This window comes from Serinus canaria, chromosome 2, assembly GCF_022539315.1.
Source record: "Serinus canaria isolate serCan28SL12 chromosome 2, serCan2020, whole genome shotgun sequence".
In the NCBI taxonomy this organism is placed as follows: Eukaryota; Metazoa; Chordata; class Aves; order Passeriformes; family Fringillidae; genus Serinus; species Serinus canaria.
In genome coordinates this window covers 129,177,028-129,196,432 of record NC_066315.1, presented here as the reverse complement: position 1 = coordinate 129,196,432, position 19,405 = coordinate 129,177,028, and the positions used below count along the sequence as shown (strand labels likewise).

At 37.3% G+C, this 19,405-nt stretch overlaps 1 protein-coding gene across 2 annotated transcripts in view; it reads right to left on the bottom strand.

The window, feature by feature from the left end:
• The window catches only part of CPQ (carboxypeptidase Q), a 147,853-nt gene that overhangs the window by 85,687 nt on the left and 42,761 nt on the right, over positions 1-19,405 (bottom strand). For both annotated transcript variants that reach the window (XM_050971477.1, XM_050971478.1), the window contains exon 4: positions 9,526-9,733. In XM_050971477.1, the coding sequence (XP_050827434.1) occupies positions 9,526-9,733 (208 nt within the window). The remainder of the gene's footprint in view (positions 1-9,525; positions 9,734-19,405) is intronic.

Sequence of the window (19,405 nt, the reverse complement as noted above, 5' to 3'; positions counted from 1 at the left end):
TTATGTATTTTCAAATAATCTAGAATGTTATCCTTACCAATTTTGTTGAAATTTAACCAATCTATCTAAGACATCTTATTTATATTTCTTATACTTAGTTGTATCTCTTTCCTGAAACTAATAATTTAAATTAGTCTAGGCAATTTTAACTTAAACTGCCAAATTAATCAATGAAAAAGTAAATGTATCATACTTAGTGGATAAGGGTGCAATCCAATTCTTTTGTTGAACTTATTTGAAGACTGGAAAGTCTAATTAGCAAGAAAAGAACATCAGACTTGGGCTTGCTATAAATAGGGTTTTTAACCATAGCCTATTTATATGCACAGCTGCAGTCTTCCAGAACCACTTGCAGAACGTGTTAAGAGACGGTCAAATAAAGGATCATCTCAACGTTCATTCCAGCTAAGTGAACAGACCCCTGGAGCACTTTAACATATAAAATAAGGTCAGTGGACTTCAGGAAGAAGTGGAGAATATAAATCCAGGACTTCAGGTTCACAATGCCAAGAAACAAAGTCATACAAGCAGAACAGACCATGAGCTGTATTATCTGCTTGTAAGATAGGACAAACATACTTGACAACAGTTAAAGACACTGGTTTTCTTTTCCTTCACAAAGAATAATGTGACCTCAGGCCCTCTTCCTGATTATTTGAAAGGTGAAAGAAGATGATGGAGGACGTCACATTTCAGACCTGAGTAATTTTCTCTTGGCAAGAAGCTGGGTGACTGAGATTTCCCATTTGGAATGGTAGAATATGCTCTACTGTGCTGAGCAGTATGCCACAGAAGGCAGTGTCCTATCTTATGTATATATATACACACATCTTACAGCAACAAATTCCTTTACAGTGAAAGATTATTATTTCATTAAATACCTTCTCACACAACAGCATAATAAACTTGGCACACAAAGAGGATGAGAAAAATCTTTGTCCAGCTGACATCACTGAAAGTAAAAATGAAGCACAATGACCATAAGGCCAGGTATTTGATTTAAAAAAATAAAGCCCAGAATTACAGAAGTAGAGTGAGAACATTAATATGATTCCCCACATTAAAATATTTAAAATACACAGAGAATTCTACCTCTATTTCCTTATATGCACACTAGGGAAAAAAAGCCCACTGATGTGGTGCAATTTCTAACACAGGATAGTTTTCAGACTATTTCATCTTACATCATGATATTATTCCATTTACCCTCTACATAATATCTGATTAAATGAGTTAGAACACAGGTTTGGGGTTTTTTTCTGAATAATTTATACCAGAACATTGTAAACTTTTTAATATTTCACAATGATGGTTGTAAATTCAAACACTGGGAAATAATTCAGATGTCAAGGAATTATGTAACTACCAGAAGAACACACACTTTAGTATATTTTTGTACAAATCTGTAAATTAGTCTATGGGATAAATGACAGACTGAAAATTAATGTGAAAGCCAATGCAGACTGTGAGGAACATGCTTTTCAGCATGTATAAAGAAGCAAATCTAAAAAACCTGTAGTACAAAATACAGTTTCTGTTAAAGACGCTGTAACATCCTTTTATCCTTTGTGACTTCAGTAAAAAATAGTGGGATCTCAGTTCTAAACACATAAATAAATTTACATTTGTGACAAATACTATTGAAAAGAGGCAAGAGGATTTTTGTCCAAAATTCCATTTACCTGTTACAATGAATTAGAATTATATTTATGCACAATTAAATTCTAGATAACTTACATATTCATGACATATTGTTATAAGTACTGACAATAACTGAAAAAATTTATGAACAAAATTCGTTCTTTGATTTACGATCTGTGCCTGCCAGACTCACAAGATCTTTAACATTTTAATAGCAAGTATTTTGGATAGATTTTACTGGTATTATATGTTTTACAGGGTATTTTGCTTTGCTAAACCATGGTAAATATGTTTGTACCATTGCAACTACATTTACAACAAAGCTAGAGTGGCAAAGTTCAAGACCTTTAAGGTCTCAGAAGCCTTTGGGCTTTCTTCTAGGCCAAAGTATAAACTACACAACAATAGAAAAAGAATTTTTAAAGGATTTTTAAAAGCTTTTAAAAGGAAAAAGAACAAATGACAGTAACATTTTAATCATGTACTTTGTTTGTAAACCAAGGTCTTGAGAACAGTTCCATCCAATGTGGTCCATTTAAGACCACACCAACTGTATCAGCTTATTGTTTACACCACCCCTCCCCACTCCCAGATCTCACGAGGGACCAATGGGATGTCTAAAACCCTACAAGTCTACCCACACTTCAGGAGGTGGTTCCATGTTTCACCAGCTCTCTCTGTCCACCAAAACTATGACTTCTGCCACATATTCCACTACATCCTTGAGTAACCAACTCAGTTACTGCAATCACACTGTTCTTAGAGTAACAACTCTGCTGTTGGTATATCAATGTGATTAGCAAAGTTCTTTCTCCCTTTCACCTCAGTCCCAAGCTGACCATTTTTCATTTCACTTCTTTTAGCATTTCTCCTTTCATTCCATCAACAATGTTAACTCTGTCCACTAGGTAAAAATCTCACAGTCATATCTTCCACCTTGGTCCTGCACGTGGGAATCTCTGAATTTGTGTTGAAGAGCCCTCAATATACTGCCTACATACTCTTAGACAAGCAGTTTTCCATTAAACTTGCATGACAAATACGTACTTTTTTAACATGACATTCATGAAAAGACAAGGTCTTGGTAGTCCTCCATCAATTGTACAAGGTTAAGCATATAGTCTGCAGCTAACAACTACAAACATACAAGTACAGGTATTTGAAAACCCCTGTAGAGAACAGTTGTTTTGAGACTAACTCTTGATACTTGGCACTATTCTTTCTGGCACCCACTTATCCGTAATGAAAAGAAAAATATTGTTTCTTTTCTCCTTCCTCCTCAATATTGTGGTGTTTCTTACTTCACACCTCAGGCAAGTTTTACATCTGCCAAATGCAGGACTACCCTTTAGACATTCTTGCATATCAGAATGCAAGAAAGACACAGTGTAATTTTAGAAGATAACTTTTACAATGTGAAGGAAAAGAGCTTTCACAACTTTTACAATGTGGAAGAAAAGAGCTTTCACAACCATTTGTAAATCCTATGTGTATTTGTAAATTATTACTGAAATAAAATCCCACAGCAATTCTTAAAACTGCTGTGTGGGAGTAGAGACAAAAGAACGATTGGAAAGAAAAAATATTATAGCGTATCTGTTTATACTCACACCATCAAAAGGACTACAAAACTGCATGCTCTGATGAATTTGCTGGCCAACAGAACAAGCACTTTAAATGCTGCTTTTTAATTTCTAGTGTCAGAATTTAGTTGGCTAGAGTTTATGATATAAAGGATTTAAAACACAACCAAACACTCTGAAGAGTAGTGCCCAGAGCAAAGGTCCAGCAAGTAGCTTTGGGCAGAAACCAGTCTAGATTCAAATAAAGGAAGGAGCTGGGGTGGGCAGCCAGTGGTCATGTACAGGTGGTATCTATGACCATGCTCAGGTGGAAGGCAGGAAGCTCACTGGCTAGACTTACATCAGGAGAATAAAAATAGGACATATATAGCAGGGTGACAGTACCATTCAATTCTTCCAAACTCCACTTGACTCTAGTGAGGAAGGCCACCTACCTGTCCTCATCCCTTGTCACTGTCACCCTGGTGCTGCAGTGACCCAGGACACTGCTAGTTGTATGCCAGTGAGTTGAGACTCTAAGAAGGTGCTGCTCTCTGTGGAGCAGGCATTGGTAGTCACTAAAGCTAAAACATTTTTCCTTTATATTGAAATGGTTTGTATGCAGTGACAGCAACTGTGCCTCAGCAGGCAAGAGGAGAACCCTTTCCAAGAGTTGCTGGTTTGCCCAGACACAGTGGAGCACATCCCTTAGTCCTCCTCTGGTATCACCAAGCTGGGACACAGAGCACCTTCAGGTGCCTTCAAGAGCAGCAGAGACTATTACCACCCTGACTATCTCCCCCACTCTCACCTGCCCACATACGAACATGGACTGGTTGTTTGGAAAACACATGAACTTTACAAAGGTCACAATACACTGGTGACACTTCAAGAATTCCTTCAAGAAAAACTCTGTCAGGAAATAGTTTTTGCAAAATCTTAGTTGTTTTGAATCTTTCTTCCACATATAAACATTCACTTGTTCCACCAATATTTCAGACATCCCATTCTATGTAGTACAACGTTTTTCAGCTGTTGCCACTAAACAGCATCAACCCCAGATCTACAAATGAAATTTAAGTTGTAGCTATTGCATAGCCAGATACTGAAATTTCTAAAAACAGGATTACATTAGGGTGCAATGGCCATTTAATCAGAAGGGAAACTACTGCCAAGTTTTCCCTAGCAGAATTAAATGCTCTCAGTCAGCTCTTGGGTTTTAAATAGGCGATTCAAGTTTTGGAATATTTGCCCTGCTTTACAACACAAAATCTGGCATCCATTTTAGTCTTAAAATCTGATAGGCCTTCTGATACTTAAACAAACAAACAAACAAACAAATAAAATTATCACATTACAAAGAAAAAAATTCCTCCATATCAGTCTCATATTAATTTGACTACCTCTGTTTTAGAACAAATGACAGCAATATTGCCACTCCCACAAGGCACAGGATAAAAGACAGACTCCAATTAATAGTACGAAAGCCAGTTTTTAATAAAACAAACACACCCAGAGGTTCTACTTATTTCAGCAAATATCAACAAAAATACTTCAAAGAAAATACATTTCCTAACAATGCCAATGTTCTTTCTTCGCCCTTTCTCTTGTTTCTTTTTTACCATTTCTTTTTCTACTTCTCTTGCACATCAGTCCACTGTCATGAAGTAATGGGCTGGCAGCAACAGGGATCAGCTTACAGTCACAGGAGAGAGGCTCACAGAATTGTATTTAGAAACCATTCAACATTTTGGAATGAATAGCAAAACAATCCACATAGAGAAAATGTGATAATGGAGCCATAACATGATGGCATCAGGCTCTTAAAATATTTCTCCTCAAAGCTCTATTGTATGCATGATTTACTTTGAGCATAGGGATATCTGGAAGCCACATCAAAGACCTAATGGATAGACATTTTGTTAACATATGTAGAACTGATGCCAGGCCATAAAACAACACTGCACTGAGTATTACACATCTTCAGAAAAGTCTGGCTGTTTTGTGTTGATTTTTTTTCTTGAGGTTGGGGTGGATTTTTGGTCTACAAATTATTTCTTCTGTTATGTGCATGAATGCCTAACAGGCTCAGAAGCCTGGACAATTTTTATGTTCTCTTGTTCCCTGGATCTTTGCCCAGTATCACAAAATGTAAGACAGGGCTGATCTTTGAAGCTGGGAAAGGAAGAAGAATGAAAAAATAAATAAGCATCTATATCCTTTGCAGAACAGGTTCTGTTACATCAATCACAGACTGATAAAGAACCTCACAATCCATGCTACTACATTAGCACCTCTGATTCCCAGGTCATCCCTAGGACTGCTACTTTCTAAGTGTTGATTAAACTTGGCTCTAAGCTACAGTGCATTTTTACTTTTGAACACCAAAGTATTTCATGTCCTTGGTGTTCAAAATGGAGACAATTTTCAAATTGTACATACTGCAGATATGGCATTCCATAAAACCAGGAGGCCAAAATGCTTTGTAGAGCATTTGTAGCTTTGTAGAATCCCTGGAACAGCTCTCCAGGATTCTGAAAAGGCCCCTTATAAGCTGTTCTGTTTCTGCTCTAAAGTATTTATCCTGGATCACAGAATAATGAGCAGCAAATTTATGTACTTTGTAGGGCACTTAGGAAACAGTTTTTCCATCACTTACTAACTGTAGGATAAGTAAAACAGCTCTGCACACCAAGAAACACAGAGTATGAAAAGACACGGCAAGTCAAGATTGCAGAGGAGTTATAACTTATTCCACTTTGATACCTTTTCAGTTAATCACATATTTTGTGGTTCCATGTTTGGCACATTTGGTACATTGAAGCCAGATTAACAACAAACAGCTGCTATTTATAGCATTTCCCCAAAGATGGGAACGGTTGCTGCTGCACTTTAAGACCAATCATGTTACATCTGTATTAAAATGAGAAGACAAACATGTTTTACTGCCAGCTCTGCCTGAATTTCAAATGAAAACCACATTAGTAAACTTGTGAATTTCTCAGTCAGTCAGTCTCCAGTGTCAGCTTACATAGACTTTAAATAAAACATCTCACCAGCACACAGTACAGCACAAAAAGGATGCTAGCAGCATGGGCCTAGGTGCAAAAGAATTCTCAAATATTCCTCCAAGACAAAAGTCAGGAATGGACTGCAAATGTCTCTAACCTGCAATAGCCTGGACCTCAGCAGATTCTGCTACCATACCTTTGTCATTTCACAAACTCTTTGGCTCAGCTGTCAGCAGTCATACCGGCTTTAATAAGTTAAGTCCCACAACCCACAGGTTTTCTGCTCTCACTGCTGTCCTAAGCACCGTGAGAATGGGATCCCAAGCTCAGAAAGGTTGCCAGGACATCAAGTCGTAGCATGTTTGGTCCCACTGTTTTCCATTTGTTTATATGAAGAACAGGTGAATCTTGAATTCATAATCTTATAGGCACAGGCTCACCTCCTTTAGGTACCTACAGGTTAATCAGGCCTCAGCAGGCACTAAACAAGGACCTCAGCTGCCCTGAGGGTGGTGGATGTCTCTGCTCTGACAACACACAATCACACCCGCTCCGACATAGGAAGAGTCTTGTCTTGTCTGGGGTGAACAGTCCTTTCCTAACTTAGAAGGAATAATACAATTATAAACAGAACAGAGACATTGGTGACACACTGAACTTTATTGACAAAATGACAAAATCCATTTCCTATTTCTTTTCAGATGCTTTCAACACCACCTGAAAACTTACACCTGCAAAACTGCAGCTTGCAGGAGATTTCACCATACATTTTTCCTAGCTGGATCAATTGCTTACTGCCTGCTAGCCAGCCAAACAGAAAGGATAAAGCAGGAAGGAAACCTGAAGTAGCAGTGGGTTTTCAAAAGTATTTGCACACTGGGTACAGAGATGCCTCAAAAAGACACAGGATATGTGCTCTCATGTCACATCATCACCCCTGAAGATGAATGCACCCTTGAGAGCTTGATGCTTCACAAAGCAGTAGTAACATTTCTTTTACTGTTTTAGGTTACTTGGCAATGCAAATGTGCTGAGGTTAAGCATAGGTGCTTAAAACAAGGTTTGCAACTCAAACAATTCTGAGTATCCATTTTGATGATTTCAACATTTCTTGTGGCAGCAATGACTTTCAGAATGGTAAGTCTAAAATACAGGAAACTTTTAGGAAAATATACTAAAAAACATGTCAACTACTATTTTTCTGTTTTCCTTAATGTTTTTCTAGTTTTACCCCCAATCCCCAATTGCTATATGCAAGAATCCACATAAAGCACTTAGAAAAATGATTGAAAAAGGAGGAACAGATCTGGATATGCTGCAAAAGTGGTCAAATTAAAAAACAACAACAACCAAAAAAACCCCCACACAAAAACAAAAACTCCAAAGCAAAAAAAAAAAAGAACCCCCAAAAAACTCTATTGAGGTATGGAAAAAAAGACTTTTCTTTTTTAATGTATTTCAATAACAATAAATATTCTTTGCAGCATAAACTTGTCAGACATATTATTTCAGTTCATGGTGATTATTTTTAATAAATATGTTAAAGTCTCATGGAAGGAGTCAATGAATTATTTATAAATCAAGCAGTATATTAAATTCTGGTCAATATATAGATGAACACAAGTATACCTAAATGTGTAGCTACATCTTGAGCTGAATCACTTTCCACCAGACTTCATACACTTTGTTCAGTGTCCCACAGCAACCCTCATTTCCAACTACGTTTCAGGGGGTTAAGTTCTAATTTGTTGCAGTACCTGTGACCAGCTCTGTTTCAGAGGTTTTTACCTAATTTTAAACTGTTTTTCTTTAGACCTTTGTAAGAGCAATACCAAGCAATACCACCCACTGTTGACTTCTCACCCAGAGTTCAGAGATCCAGATTTGGGTTTGTTTCAATTCAAAACTTAAACTGAAATTTTGGCCCGTGGAAAAGGCACCTTTCTGTTCCCCAGGATTTGTACTGCATTTTGAAACACTTTGGCATAGAGGGCATTGTAAGAGTTTGGATCTGCAATGTATTTTATTGCCTAAATAGAGAGATGGTCCCCATTTTTACCAGATAACACAATGGAATGAGCATGGAGAAGCACCCATTAAGGCTCCAACAGGAACTGAGTACTAAAAAACCTAAACATTCACTAGTTTTATTTTTCTGTTTCTTGGTTACATTTTCAAAGTGTGTTCACTACCACTCCCATTATCATCAGCAGGGGGCTTGTAAATAAGCCTTTACTCAGTGTTTAAGAAAAATGAGCTTGTCAGTGGAAGTAGTGGAGAGATCCCAATCCACTTCAATACTTTAAGAAACAGAGCAGGACAGCAAAGAGAAAATCAAGTCCAGGCAAACACCTTAACACATCTTTAAAGTCTGCATTTGAACACTTCATAACCTGAACTGAAATGTCAAATTTTGAAATACACCAAACATAATTCAGGAAAAACAGCAAATTAACTGGTTAGAAACATTGTTAAAAATGCAGATGACATAAAACTAAATTAAATGCACTGTATTTAGAAAGTTGGAACATTTAACCTGGTAAATATGTGTTTCATGAAGCTAGACTCACAGGTGATGTTATATAAAACAATCAACCATCAGGGTAGTTCCTCTTTCCCTGCCCAGTGACCAAGCTGCTGAAACTGAACACTCATGCTGACATGGAATCTCTGACACCACAAGCCAGAGCTATTGAACTATCACCTCAGAAAAGATAAAATCTCTTAAATATATAAAATCTCTTGCCTGGTTTAAGGTCAGAGATAGTCATTCTTCTTCTCCATTGAAGCCATAAAAGTAAAATGTTTAACTAAGCATTGTGGCTCAATAGATACTCTAGCAGCAATTTCTAGTGCTGCTGTAATTGAGGTTTCAGCAACATTTTCACAATAAAACATACTGCCAGAAAAGTAATTCCCTGTTGTAAGCTGACACAGAAGACCTTGTACCAGGCACAAATCCTTCAGCACCAAGAGTTTGGTTTGTATGATTTTTAGCTAAGAAGTTGGAAGAAAAGAGAAAGCAAGAAGAAAAGTCTTACAAATGGAAGACAACAATGTAGAATTATGAAATGTGCAAACAGAATTTGTGGTGCAGACAGCTTATTCCAAACATACATACCTGCTAAACACAGCCATGAAACCTGTTACTTTTAAAAGACTGAAAAGCTAAAGTGTCTAAAATATAGAAGAGTGTGTGAATAAAAGTTACTTGGTTTAAGGATTTCTTCAAAAGGGCCAGTTTGGTTTTTTGATTGTTTTTTCCATATTTTTAAAGAAAAAAAGAGGGGGTTTTGTATATTTTCACCCACCTGCTCTGGGTACTTGCTTCCAACTATCTCTGCCACAGTGTTAAAGGACAGAGAGTCTGGATAAGTCTTAGCTCCCATCCTCAGGTGCACAACAATCTTAGTGCCACGGAGAGACATTCGTGACATCATCTCAGCATCTTCCACAGTGATGCAAGCAGTGGGAATTTGGGGCACATCAGGCTGGTAACTCTGCCCCCCAGTATGTGGACTGTTAAAAAAAACCAACAAAACACAGTGTTAACAACTTTGCTCTGTAATTTTTTTGGCATTACTGTAGAATTATTAAAAAGAATGACCATCCCTGCCATACTCTCAAAATGGCCATAGCTATAATTTTAAATAAACCTTTTGACAAAATACATCAAGTGTTTTTACACTAATCAAAATACCTGACTGTTCCTATTAAATATATCTAGAATTCTATTCATTGTCAGCTCTATTTAAGTCATTGCCATGCTTTGATATCACACTCCATTCACTGCTTTACCAGAAAGAAAAGGAATGAAAAGTCTAAATGAAGAGGTTACCAAAAGTGCATTTTTTTTTCCTGTGGCAAGTAATAAAATTAAAATTCACTATTAAATTTTAAAGCTATTTTCCAAATAACAGAATTGCAGAACAGATGAGGTTGGCAGGAACCTCTGGAGATCATCTGGACCAACTCCCCTGCTTGAGCAGGCCATCCAAAACCAGTTACCCAGAACCATGCACAATGCATGAAAATCTTCACCTGTGAACCTTCTCACAGCAGCAGACACACTTTTTTATAGATTTAAACAAAGAATAAAAAAATTTAATAGGGTTATTTTTAAGTCTTCTGAACTGGAAAAAAAAAAAACCCTCTTTAATTCCTGGAGGAGATCTGTTAAGGAGGAAAGGAGAAACCTTCTTTGTAAAGTTATAGATTAAGTAAAATGGGAGAGATTATTCAGTTATATTTATTGAGAAGAATAATTCCTTCTCAACAATAACAAGTCATATTGTAATCAATAACATAACCTGCAGAGTAGGTATGTATAAATATTTATTTCATATGGAAATACTAAAAATTATTTACAGAGGTCTTACAGGAGCTTCTTCAGAGTATTGACAGATCAGTTTATTAAGTGGCAATAGTTCAGGAATTTATTGCTCCCAGTTGTTTACAACTGAACCTCAAAGGCCAGTGTCTCTTCCCATCAGCTTTGCAGGTCAGGTGACCCATGGCTCACCTTTGAAACAACATTTAACCTGAAACTCAGCATTTCCTGTGCCATGTAATACTCCCTGAGTGGGATAAACCCATGTAGACTTATAAGTTCCAACCTTTTTTCTTTTTTTTCCTTTCTCTTTGTCAGATAAAAAAAAAAAAAAGGCACCCCTCATCCCTACTTTTAAACTGTGATAACTTGCTGCATATGTTTAATATTTCTTTGAGTGTTTGGGGATAAATCCAGCATGTTAACCAAAAGACTTTCCAAACAATGTAAAATAAACAGACTGAAAAAAAAAAAGAAAAAGAGAGATGATGGTTTCATGTACTAATACTAAAAAAAACCCAAACCCTACATTCAACAACTGAGCAAAAACTGTTTGTTTCTGGTAATTTTAAATGAATGTTTTTGCCAGTGTCTTCTGGCAGGTTTATGTTTTAGTACTAACATGGCGTATATGCTGAACTGCAGTAATTCAAGTTTTATCATTGATTTCAAGGTCCTTGTTATTTGTCAGATGCTCAACAAAAGAAACCCCTAAAACTGTATTTGTTTCTCCAATTTAAGCAGCAAGCACATTTATTGCAGATGCTCCATCCCAATGTTCCACCACAATTGTGGATAAGGCTTCTGACAACTCACTGTGATCTGCAGTGCTTACACACCTCAAGTGAAGGAACAATTTGCAGGTACAAAATTTACCCAGCTAGTCCAAAAAATAAACCTTGAAATTACCTGGAAGTGCCATTTGTATGCTCAAACTACCACTCTGCCAAGATTACAAAGGTAAACCCTATTACCCAAATTAAACCACATTGGCACAGGGTGGCCAGAGCCAGCAATAGCTCAGATGATTCCAGGATCTGACAGGAATGGATGACTGCCCAAATTATTTCTACAAAAAGGGAAATGGACCCTAAGCATGCCGGGTACAAAGACACAAAGCAATACCACAGTGCTGTAGATTCCTAATGCTGCAAGATGAACTCACATAGAAAACAATTGTGGCAGACACAAAGCATCCTGGGATGCACCTGATTAAAGTTTATATGCATGCAAAACATGCCATGTTTTAAGTATGATAAATAATAATAAATTGCATCATAAATTGCTTAATAAAGTGCAGAAGAGTACATTAAAAAAATCTAAGCAAAGCAAATTAAGTGCCTTTTATGTAGAGATAACCAGGAACTGGAAAGGCTACTGACCATATGGCAAGACCTGAGCAAGAACTAACAAAATAGAAATTACTAGCAGACTCTGTGTAACAGATGGAGAGAAACATTCCTGAGTTTGGCTCAAAACAGGGCAAACAGGATGTAGTTTGGGAAAATCGGGAGAAAGAATTTTTTCTGGTGGGGGGGAGGGGAAGCAGGGGGGATGAGAAGAAAGTGGTTTTTTTCATTGAGTCTGAGCAAACCTTATTTCAGGACTACTGTTTCAAAAGAAGAAGGATCTTATTTAAAAAAAAGAAAAAGGAAATTAAACTCTCTTGCATTTACCATTCCTTGCACCTTGTAAAGGAAATGAAAGGAAAGCATCACATAACAGCAGCTATAGAGTTCACAAAGAAGCCTGACTCTGAATGAGCATTCAACTTAAAAACATTGGCTCCTACAGGCAAGCAAGGTGCACCTCTGGAACTTCCCAGTAACACCTGGGAGTGACGTTAGCATCTGCTTCAAACACACACTCTCTGAAAAATGCTGTTATCCAACAAATCCGAAACTGATTCTGCAAAACTTTGGGGTTAGTTAGGTTATTTAATATATGATACCCCAGTTCAATACCATAATTTGGTGTTCAGAAGAGATAGTAAGTAGTTCTCCCATTATTTTTTATTTACTTAACAAAAGCATCTGTTTTGATTTTAGATCTACTGAATCACCTCACATCCATATTTAAACTATTAATTGAAAGCATATTAATGTTACTACAAACTCACAGTCATTTGGTCCTGACATTCTTGTTCAACAGCTGACAAAATTCAGATCAATAAAGTGGTTGAGTTTTGCTTTTGATAAACCCCTAGATTTCACATCTTGGAAAGTATTTAAGAGAAGTGTCATGGTATTAATAAAAGCAGAGAAAAGGCTTAAAACCCCCCCACACACACATTTTCTCTGTGAAAAGTACATGTCAAAAGGCTAGTAAGAAACAGATGTAGCTTGTATCTTACAGAAAAGTGTAAAGGGAGAATAAAAAATTCAAAAAGCAGCTATTTAGTTTCTCTTCTGAGTAAAACAATCAAATGTGGAGAAACTAAAAATGTGGATGAAAAGATGTGCTGCTGGTGTCAGGTCAGTTCTAACTCTTCTGACTGTGGTAGCTGACCGAGCATGCTCCATTACTTTGTTCCTGCACTTCCAACCCTTATCTCTAAGATAAGCTAAAATGCCCAAGGAAAAGTAAACTGTGTAAGAACCAGTGCTTCAAGCTAAACTGGATGCTCTGATAGAAAACAGATCTCAAGTTGAATCCTTGGAAAACGATAGCAATCTCCTAAGGGGAGAAGTAAGCATGACATTACTAGAACTCTAACATGGCTGAAAGGAAAAAATACCCCAGCCAATCAAACCTTGATTATACAAAAGCTTGGAAAGATTTATTTCAGCCATAATGTATATGCACATACCCCCAGTGCACCATTCTTCACATCAACCTAGAAAAGCAATCTAGAGTTGGGAAATGCAAAATCAGTGCTGTCTTTGAATTGCCAGTTTGCTCATTCAAACAAACACATTGCAAGAGTCTAATTACATATGTGACCACTAATTTTCCACAAGACCCATGTAAAATTCACTGTATGAACCACATGTAAACTAAGAATTCATATCAGATCAGCTAGTTTGTTAATATTGACTTAAATCATAACACACATTCTTGAGTAGAGCCATGACTACATTAATCACTAGCTATGCTCATTGCAAGATCACAGCCTTAACTCAGTAACAGGCTCACATCTTCCATTGACTTTGCTTTTGTTTTTTCACTTGTATATTCTACATAGCACAGAAAATCCCCATGTGTCCCATCACCCCCCTTTAAAGCTTTTCACTTTAAAGGGGGTGATGGGACACACTGCAGCAAAACAGGAGTAAAATCACCCACCTTGTTCTCACAGTTATCTTTGCAGAGTTCCTATTCATGAGTGCCTCACTCCTGTAACTTTCTCTGCATCACGAACAGCATGGCACAGCCTGAACTCCATGCAAGTAAATCCCCTCTTCCAGCACCACAAACTCCTTTCAAAACAAAAGCTGCCCTTGTGTGCACTCTAACTGTGCATGTTCTTCCAAGATCCTCACCAATATCTGGATAGAGAGGCCAACTGTAATTGCAATTAGTCAAAATGTCAAAAGTATTGTTAATCTTCTCAGAAGAATTGGGTCTATAAAAATGAAATCAAGACTATTCCCCATTTACAACCACTTGGCAAAGCACAAAAGAAATAAATTCAGCCTAATTTTGTGTTTCTGTCATCATTTGTCCCAAGACTAACATGCTTTGTTTGCTTCTTATATTGTCTTGGTGGAATTTGATTTGTTGGTTCACAGTAAGTTGAAAAGATATCAAGACTGTCAAATTCAAAACCAAATAGGAATATGAACTGCAGAATAAAAATACTATACAAATATGGAATCAAATAGTATAAATAAATAATGGAGTGCAACAGAGTGTAATGGAGTGTAAGAAAGGCCCCAGAAGCTACCAGCCTTACCAAGGGAAGCTCCCTTTGAAGAAGAACACAGCATTATTCTCTAACCACATGGACTCCAATTAAATTAACATTTAGAAACCTGCATTTAGTGACTGCTGGGCACTCAATAAAATTATGCTTTACCAAACAAGCATAATAGCTTTGCCATAATTATATATGTGCTAGGTTACAGAATATAACTTACACATACATGTTTGTATTTCACTATAATATTCAGTAACACAAGCACCAAGAGAATTCTCCAATAAGTACAGAATCTTTTAAAAATAGCATGGATTAGATATGGTTTGCCAAACAAGAAGCAGAAAATAACTCTGAATAGTAAAATGATCAAATGAAGTCGATGCATTCTACCCTGGGACTATCCAACTGCTGGGAAAGTAGAACAGCTCTCCAAGAATCTGTAGGAAATGAAAGTTTGCATCAGCTGCTCTTCAACTGAAAAAGAAACTTGTGGGATCTTACAGACATGAGGATGACTCTCCAGCAGCTGACATCTTGAGGAAACTTTAAGTCATATACCTGTTTGGCCCCTTCTGCTCAGTACAAATCACCAAGCTCTGTCCTTCTGTGTTTACATCCCTGTGAGATTGCAGCTGCGTGCTACAATGGGTACATTGGGAGCAGGCTCCTGGACTGAACACCACTGGCAACACAAACTGCCAGCAGCTGTAAGGATTCTGGCTTCATAGGCTTTGTTTGTGACTTTTTTTGTTGAATTCCTAGCTTCTCAGCCTGGAGCACAAGTCTTATTTATATCTTCAATGACCCCCTCAATCACCAAGGACCAATGTGCACAGAGAACAAATTCAAAAAACCTCACTGAGAACAGATGTTATATTTTACACCTACAGGAAGGATATAAATAAATCCAAACAAACAAAAAAGAAATCAAAACTCAAAACAACAACCCCCCCCTCATTTTCTTTATTTGGAAAGCAGCAAATCAGACAAAGAAGCATCACAAGGCTAGCAATACAAAAGCAAAATAAGAGCTAGAATATTGGTGCTCTCCATATCATCTCCATTTAATGATGTTTTTCATTGTTATAATTACATCTTATATCAAAATTATCAAGCACAAATAGGTATGAAGAGGCATTAGAGCATTCAGGGTACAGTATCAGTCTCTAATTCATTAGAGACAGGGAGTAGCAGAAAGGGTCAGGCTCTCCCACACACAGGCACATACATACACACCAGAAACACGAGTCAGCCCTGGCACTGAACTGAGTACACCTGGCACTGAACTGAGTACACCATGGGGCAGCACAGGGAGCTCCCTCCTCCTTTCAAAGGATGGGCATGGTAAAGGGTAACATGCAGCCAAGACTCAGCTGAAGGAAAAGGGTAGGGATAGAGGATATTTTGTCTCACCACCATAAAACTTCTCCCTTTTAAACAGCTGACCCCTGAGGTAAACAGAGGGGAGCAAGGTCTGAAAGGAGGCAGAAGAAAGTCTCAGATTCACAGAAGAGGATATGGATGGTACTGTTCTTCTTTCCCTCCTTCTCTGTGCAACCCACCATTCAGAGCAGTATGTTCTTTTGACACTGTCCTCCATAAAAACCAAACCAATCTTAAACTCATATGCATTTTGGAATGTCTCCCTTCAAGAAGCTGTGGCAATGCAAACAAACCTCATGAGATACACTTTTTAAAGTGTAAAAAATAAGATGAGTATCAACAGGAATACAAAGGTAGTGAAGAAAAAAAACATAAGGTAGAAATGGCAGTGACAGAGGGTAAACATGTTTCTCAAGTCAGCAGGAGACAAAACATCTTAGCACCAAAGGCAATTATGTGGATGGACTTAAGAGGAGAACTTTTAAAAATAAAAATACTCCACAGTAGAATAAAAAGTTATTATCATCTAAGATAGTGTGGAATTAAATCCCAAAAGTAAAATAGAAGAAAATAGTTCTCTTTTCTGTTTGTGAGTACAAGCTTTTCCCCTGAAACACTTCCATTAACTTCAATAGAGGGGGGTGGGACAACAGGGAGAAGATTTTAAAACCTAACTGGATATGAAAAGAAAGTGAAGGGACAGGCTGGATTCAACTTCAGGGAATGAGCAAAAAAAAAAGCCACTGCAAGACACTTGTTCAGGTGAGCCACAATATTTTCTGAAGAAAACTGAAACTGAAAAATCTTCACAACATAAATGCTTTTTTCACTCCCACACTTCTGATTACTATAGAATACTAAACACCTTTTTGATGTTCTCTTAAACAATCCAATACTTTTACCATTCAAATAAAAAAGAGAATAAAAAATATGTTAGTAAAAATAACACAGAGAGGGTACTACTTATTTTTTCTCTCAACTGAGAAATTTTAGTAGTGTCAGTTGAAAGGAATTGCTTTAACTACACCTGATCATTACATTTGCCTGTTATCTAGTTCACACATTATTCAGTTCCACTTAGGCAATTTAAAATGCACTATAAATGCCTAAGTGATAAGAAAATGTTATCTAATAGTGTATTACACATATTCGATAAACTCGTTCTCCAATAAATGGTATATTTTTATTTCCAAAATTCAGGCAAGCCTTGCCTGTCACTTCAAACTTACAAACACTCTGATTTTTTCATTTTTGAACCTGAAAAAAAATGAAAAGTCTTTTTTAGGAACAGAATGTATTTTTAAAGTTCATTGTAGTATATTAACTCTGGTGAACTACAACTAAATATTGAGCTGCCCCACAAAATGTCATGCCAAGCATGAGTGTTCTTTCCCCAGTTCTATTTTTTGACAGTGGCAGATTCTTCCAAAAACTTCATAATCTACATTAGATGATATAAAAATTGTCCCAATAGGTATGTGTTTCCTCTTAACAGCTCCTTTCCTGGCAATTAGTTGTGTCTGGGAAATGAAGGGTATCAGGCTTAAAAAAAAATAAAATATTCAGTATAAATTATGGTTGAGAGAATGACTGAAGAAGTTTTGGGGATCTTGCTGTGCTACGGTTTCTTTGGGAGCATGCAGGAAGAACACCTGGCACACAGTAGTTTTCATAAGGAAATTAATGTAGGGGTTTTCTAGAAAGTAGCTCAGTCTGAGAATTGAAGTAACTTTTGAAGGGAAAGAGAAACTGCTGACAAAATGCAACACTTTCTCACTGTTTTTTTTTTTCTCTCTGAAACATACACCATATAGTCATTTTGTTTTGCATAATGTTTGATAGTTTTTCCTCTTCCCATTTAATCCTGGAGATACAGCAATTCCTTCATCATCTTCTAAATGGGAGAGAATTCCACTTTTTCAATTTATGTGTTTCTTTAATATCTAATAAAAAGTGCCTGTGAGAGTCTGTGCTGGAAGAGAGACTATCTGGAACAATATAATTTTCTCTCATTTTCATTAGTCTATCCACGTTGCTCAGGAAAATGTTGTAAAAAAGATAGCAGGCTGGAGGCTGGTACAGTAATGATCATCACTTTTACAGCCTGTACATAAATTAAAATACTCAAATAATTTTGGACTGGAACCAAGAGATACAGGCACACAGCCAGTCAGATTAGATGAATTGTTAAGGTGACAAGGGTTTATGGACATGATGAGATTCCAGACTACCTGAAAAGCAACAGCTGTGAAAATGCCAGAGCTCTCCAAGTCCACCCATGGTAGCTCCAGGAGAAGAGGACTGCCACAGAGGACTGCCACAGAGGACCACAGGCTTCCCCACCTCCTCCTCACCCATGTGTGCAGGGTCTCACTCATGCTCAGGCAGGCTCCCTGAGGAGAAGCATGCAGCAAGGCACCTGCACTCAGCCCCGTGTACACCCCAGAGCCTTAGGGCTCAATACAGGAAAACACTGAAGATCAATTAGTGATCACTTAGATCTCACTGCAGGACAGTAACAGAATAAAAACAGGGAATTTTCTTCCCAGTGTTCAGGTACTAAGTAGTTATTATTCCCCCACCCCACAAAGTATACTGTGCAAGAAAATTATCTTCCTGATTGGGAATGATTGTTGACACTGAGACCATGCATATATAACTTCATGAATAATATAAATAGAAAATCTTGAAAAAACTATACCTACTTAGAAAAAAGTGCATAATATAATTTTTAGAAGCAGAAATGTATTTTACAAGCTAATGTGTTTTACACTGGCTGAATTACCTTGCAGCTGTCAAGCTAAAAGTTCTTCCTCTGAAATACTCTATACTACACTTCTGTGTAAGTGTAGTGGAGTTACTTAAATTATTCACTGGAAATTGTACTTGTTTCAAATCTAACTTTAGACAAATCTAACTTTATAGACATAAACAGGTACTGAATTCTACAGAACAAACCCAAACATGTGCAATTCATAACTATTTATCAAATCGTTTAAAACAAATGTTCTGTAAGTGCAGCCCAAAGATCACCTGCAGTTTGCAGACTTTGTAGACTCAGCTCTCAAAATGAGAGCTTTTAATAATTTCATGAAGACAAGTTTCACTGTCTTGCAGGTGAATCTTGTGATGTAGCCCTTACACTGGTTAATATCAATATTAACAAAACTCCTGTTTAAAGGGGACAGTGCTTGATCCCTGATCTAACCACAGATCTCTTCACCTGCAATGAACAGTTGATGGCTGATGTGACCCAGGATACACTGCAAATCACAGGGTAGCACTTTTAGCTGCAAAAATGCTGCTAAAACAACTTCTTGGAAGTTCCTGATTTATCAAACATTTAGGGGAAACAGACCTGTCTAGGACCATGAAACCATGACTTGGTCTGTCCAGCTCACAAGTTCTGCTCCCTGTTAACTTTTGTAATGGCCTGAAAAATTCATGTGGAGGTGGAAATAATAGTGCATTTGTGGCTAAAATTTCTGGCCCAAACATATCTGGGCTGAAACTAAACAAAAAAGCTTCAGATACCTTATGTGGGAGATCCTAGAGGACTGAATGGAATTCTACTTTCCTTTCTCAGGAAACTTCCACGGACAAACATCACCTACAAGTC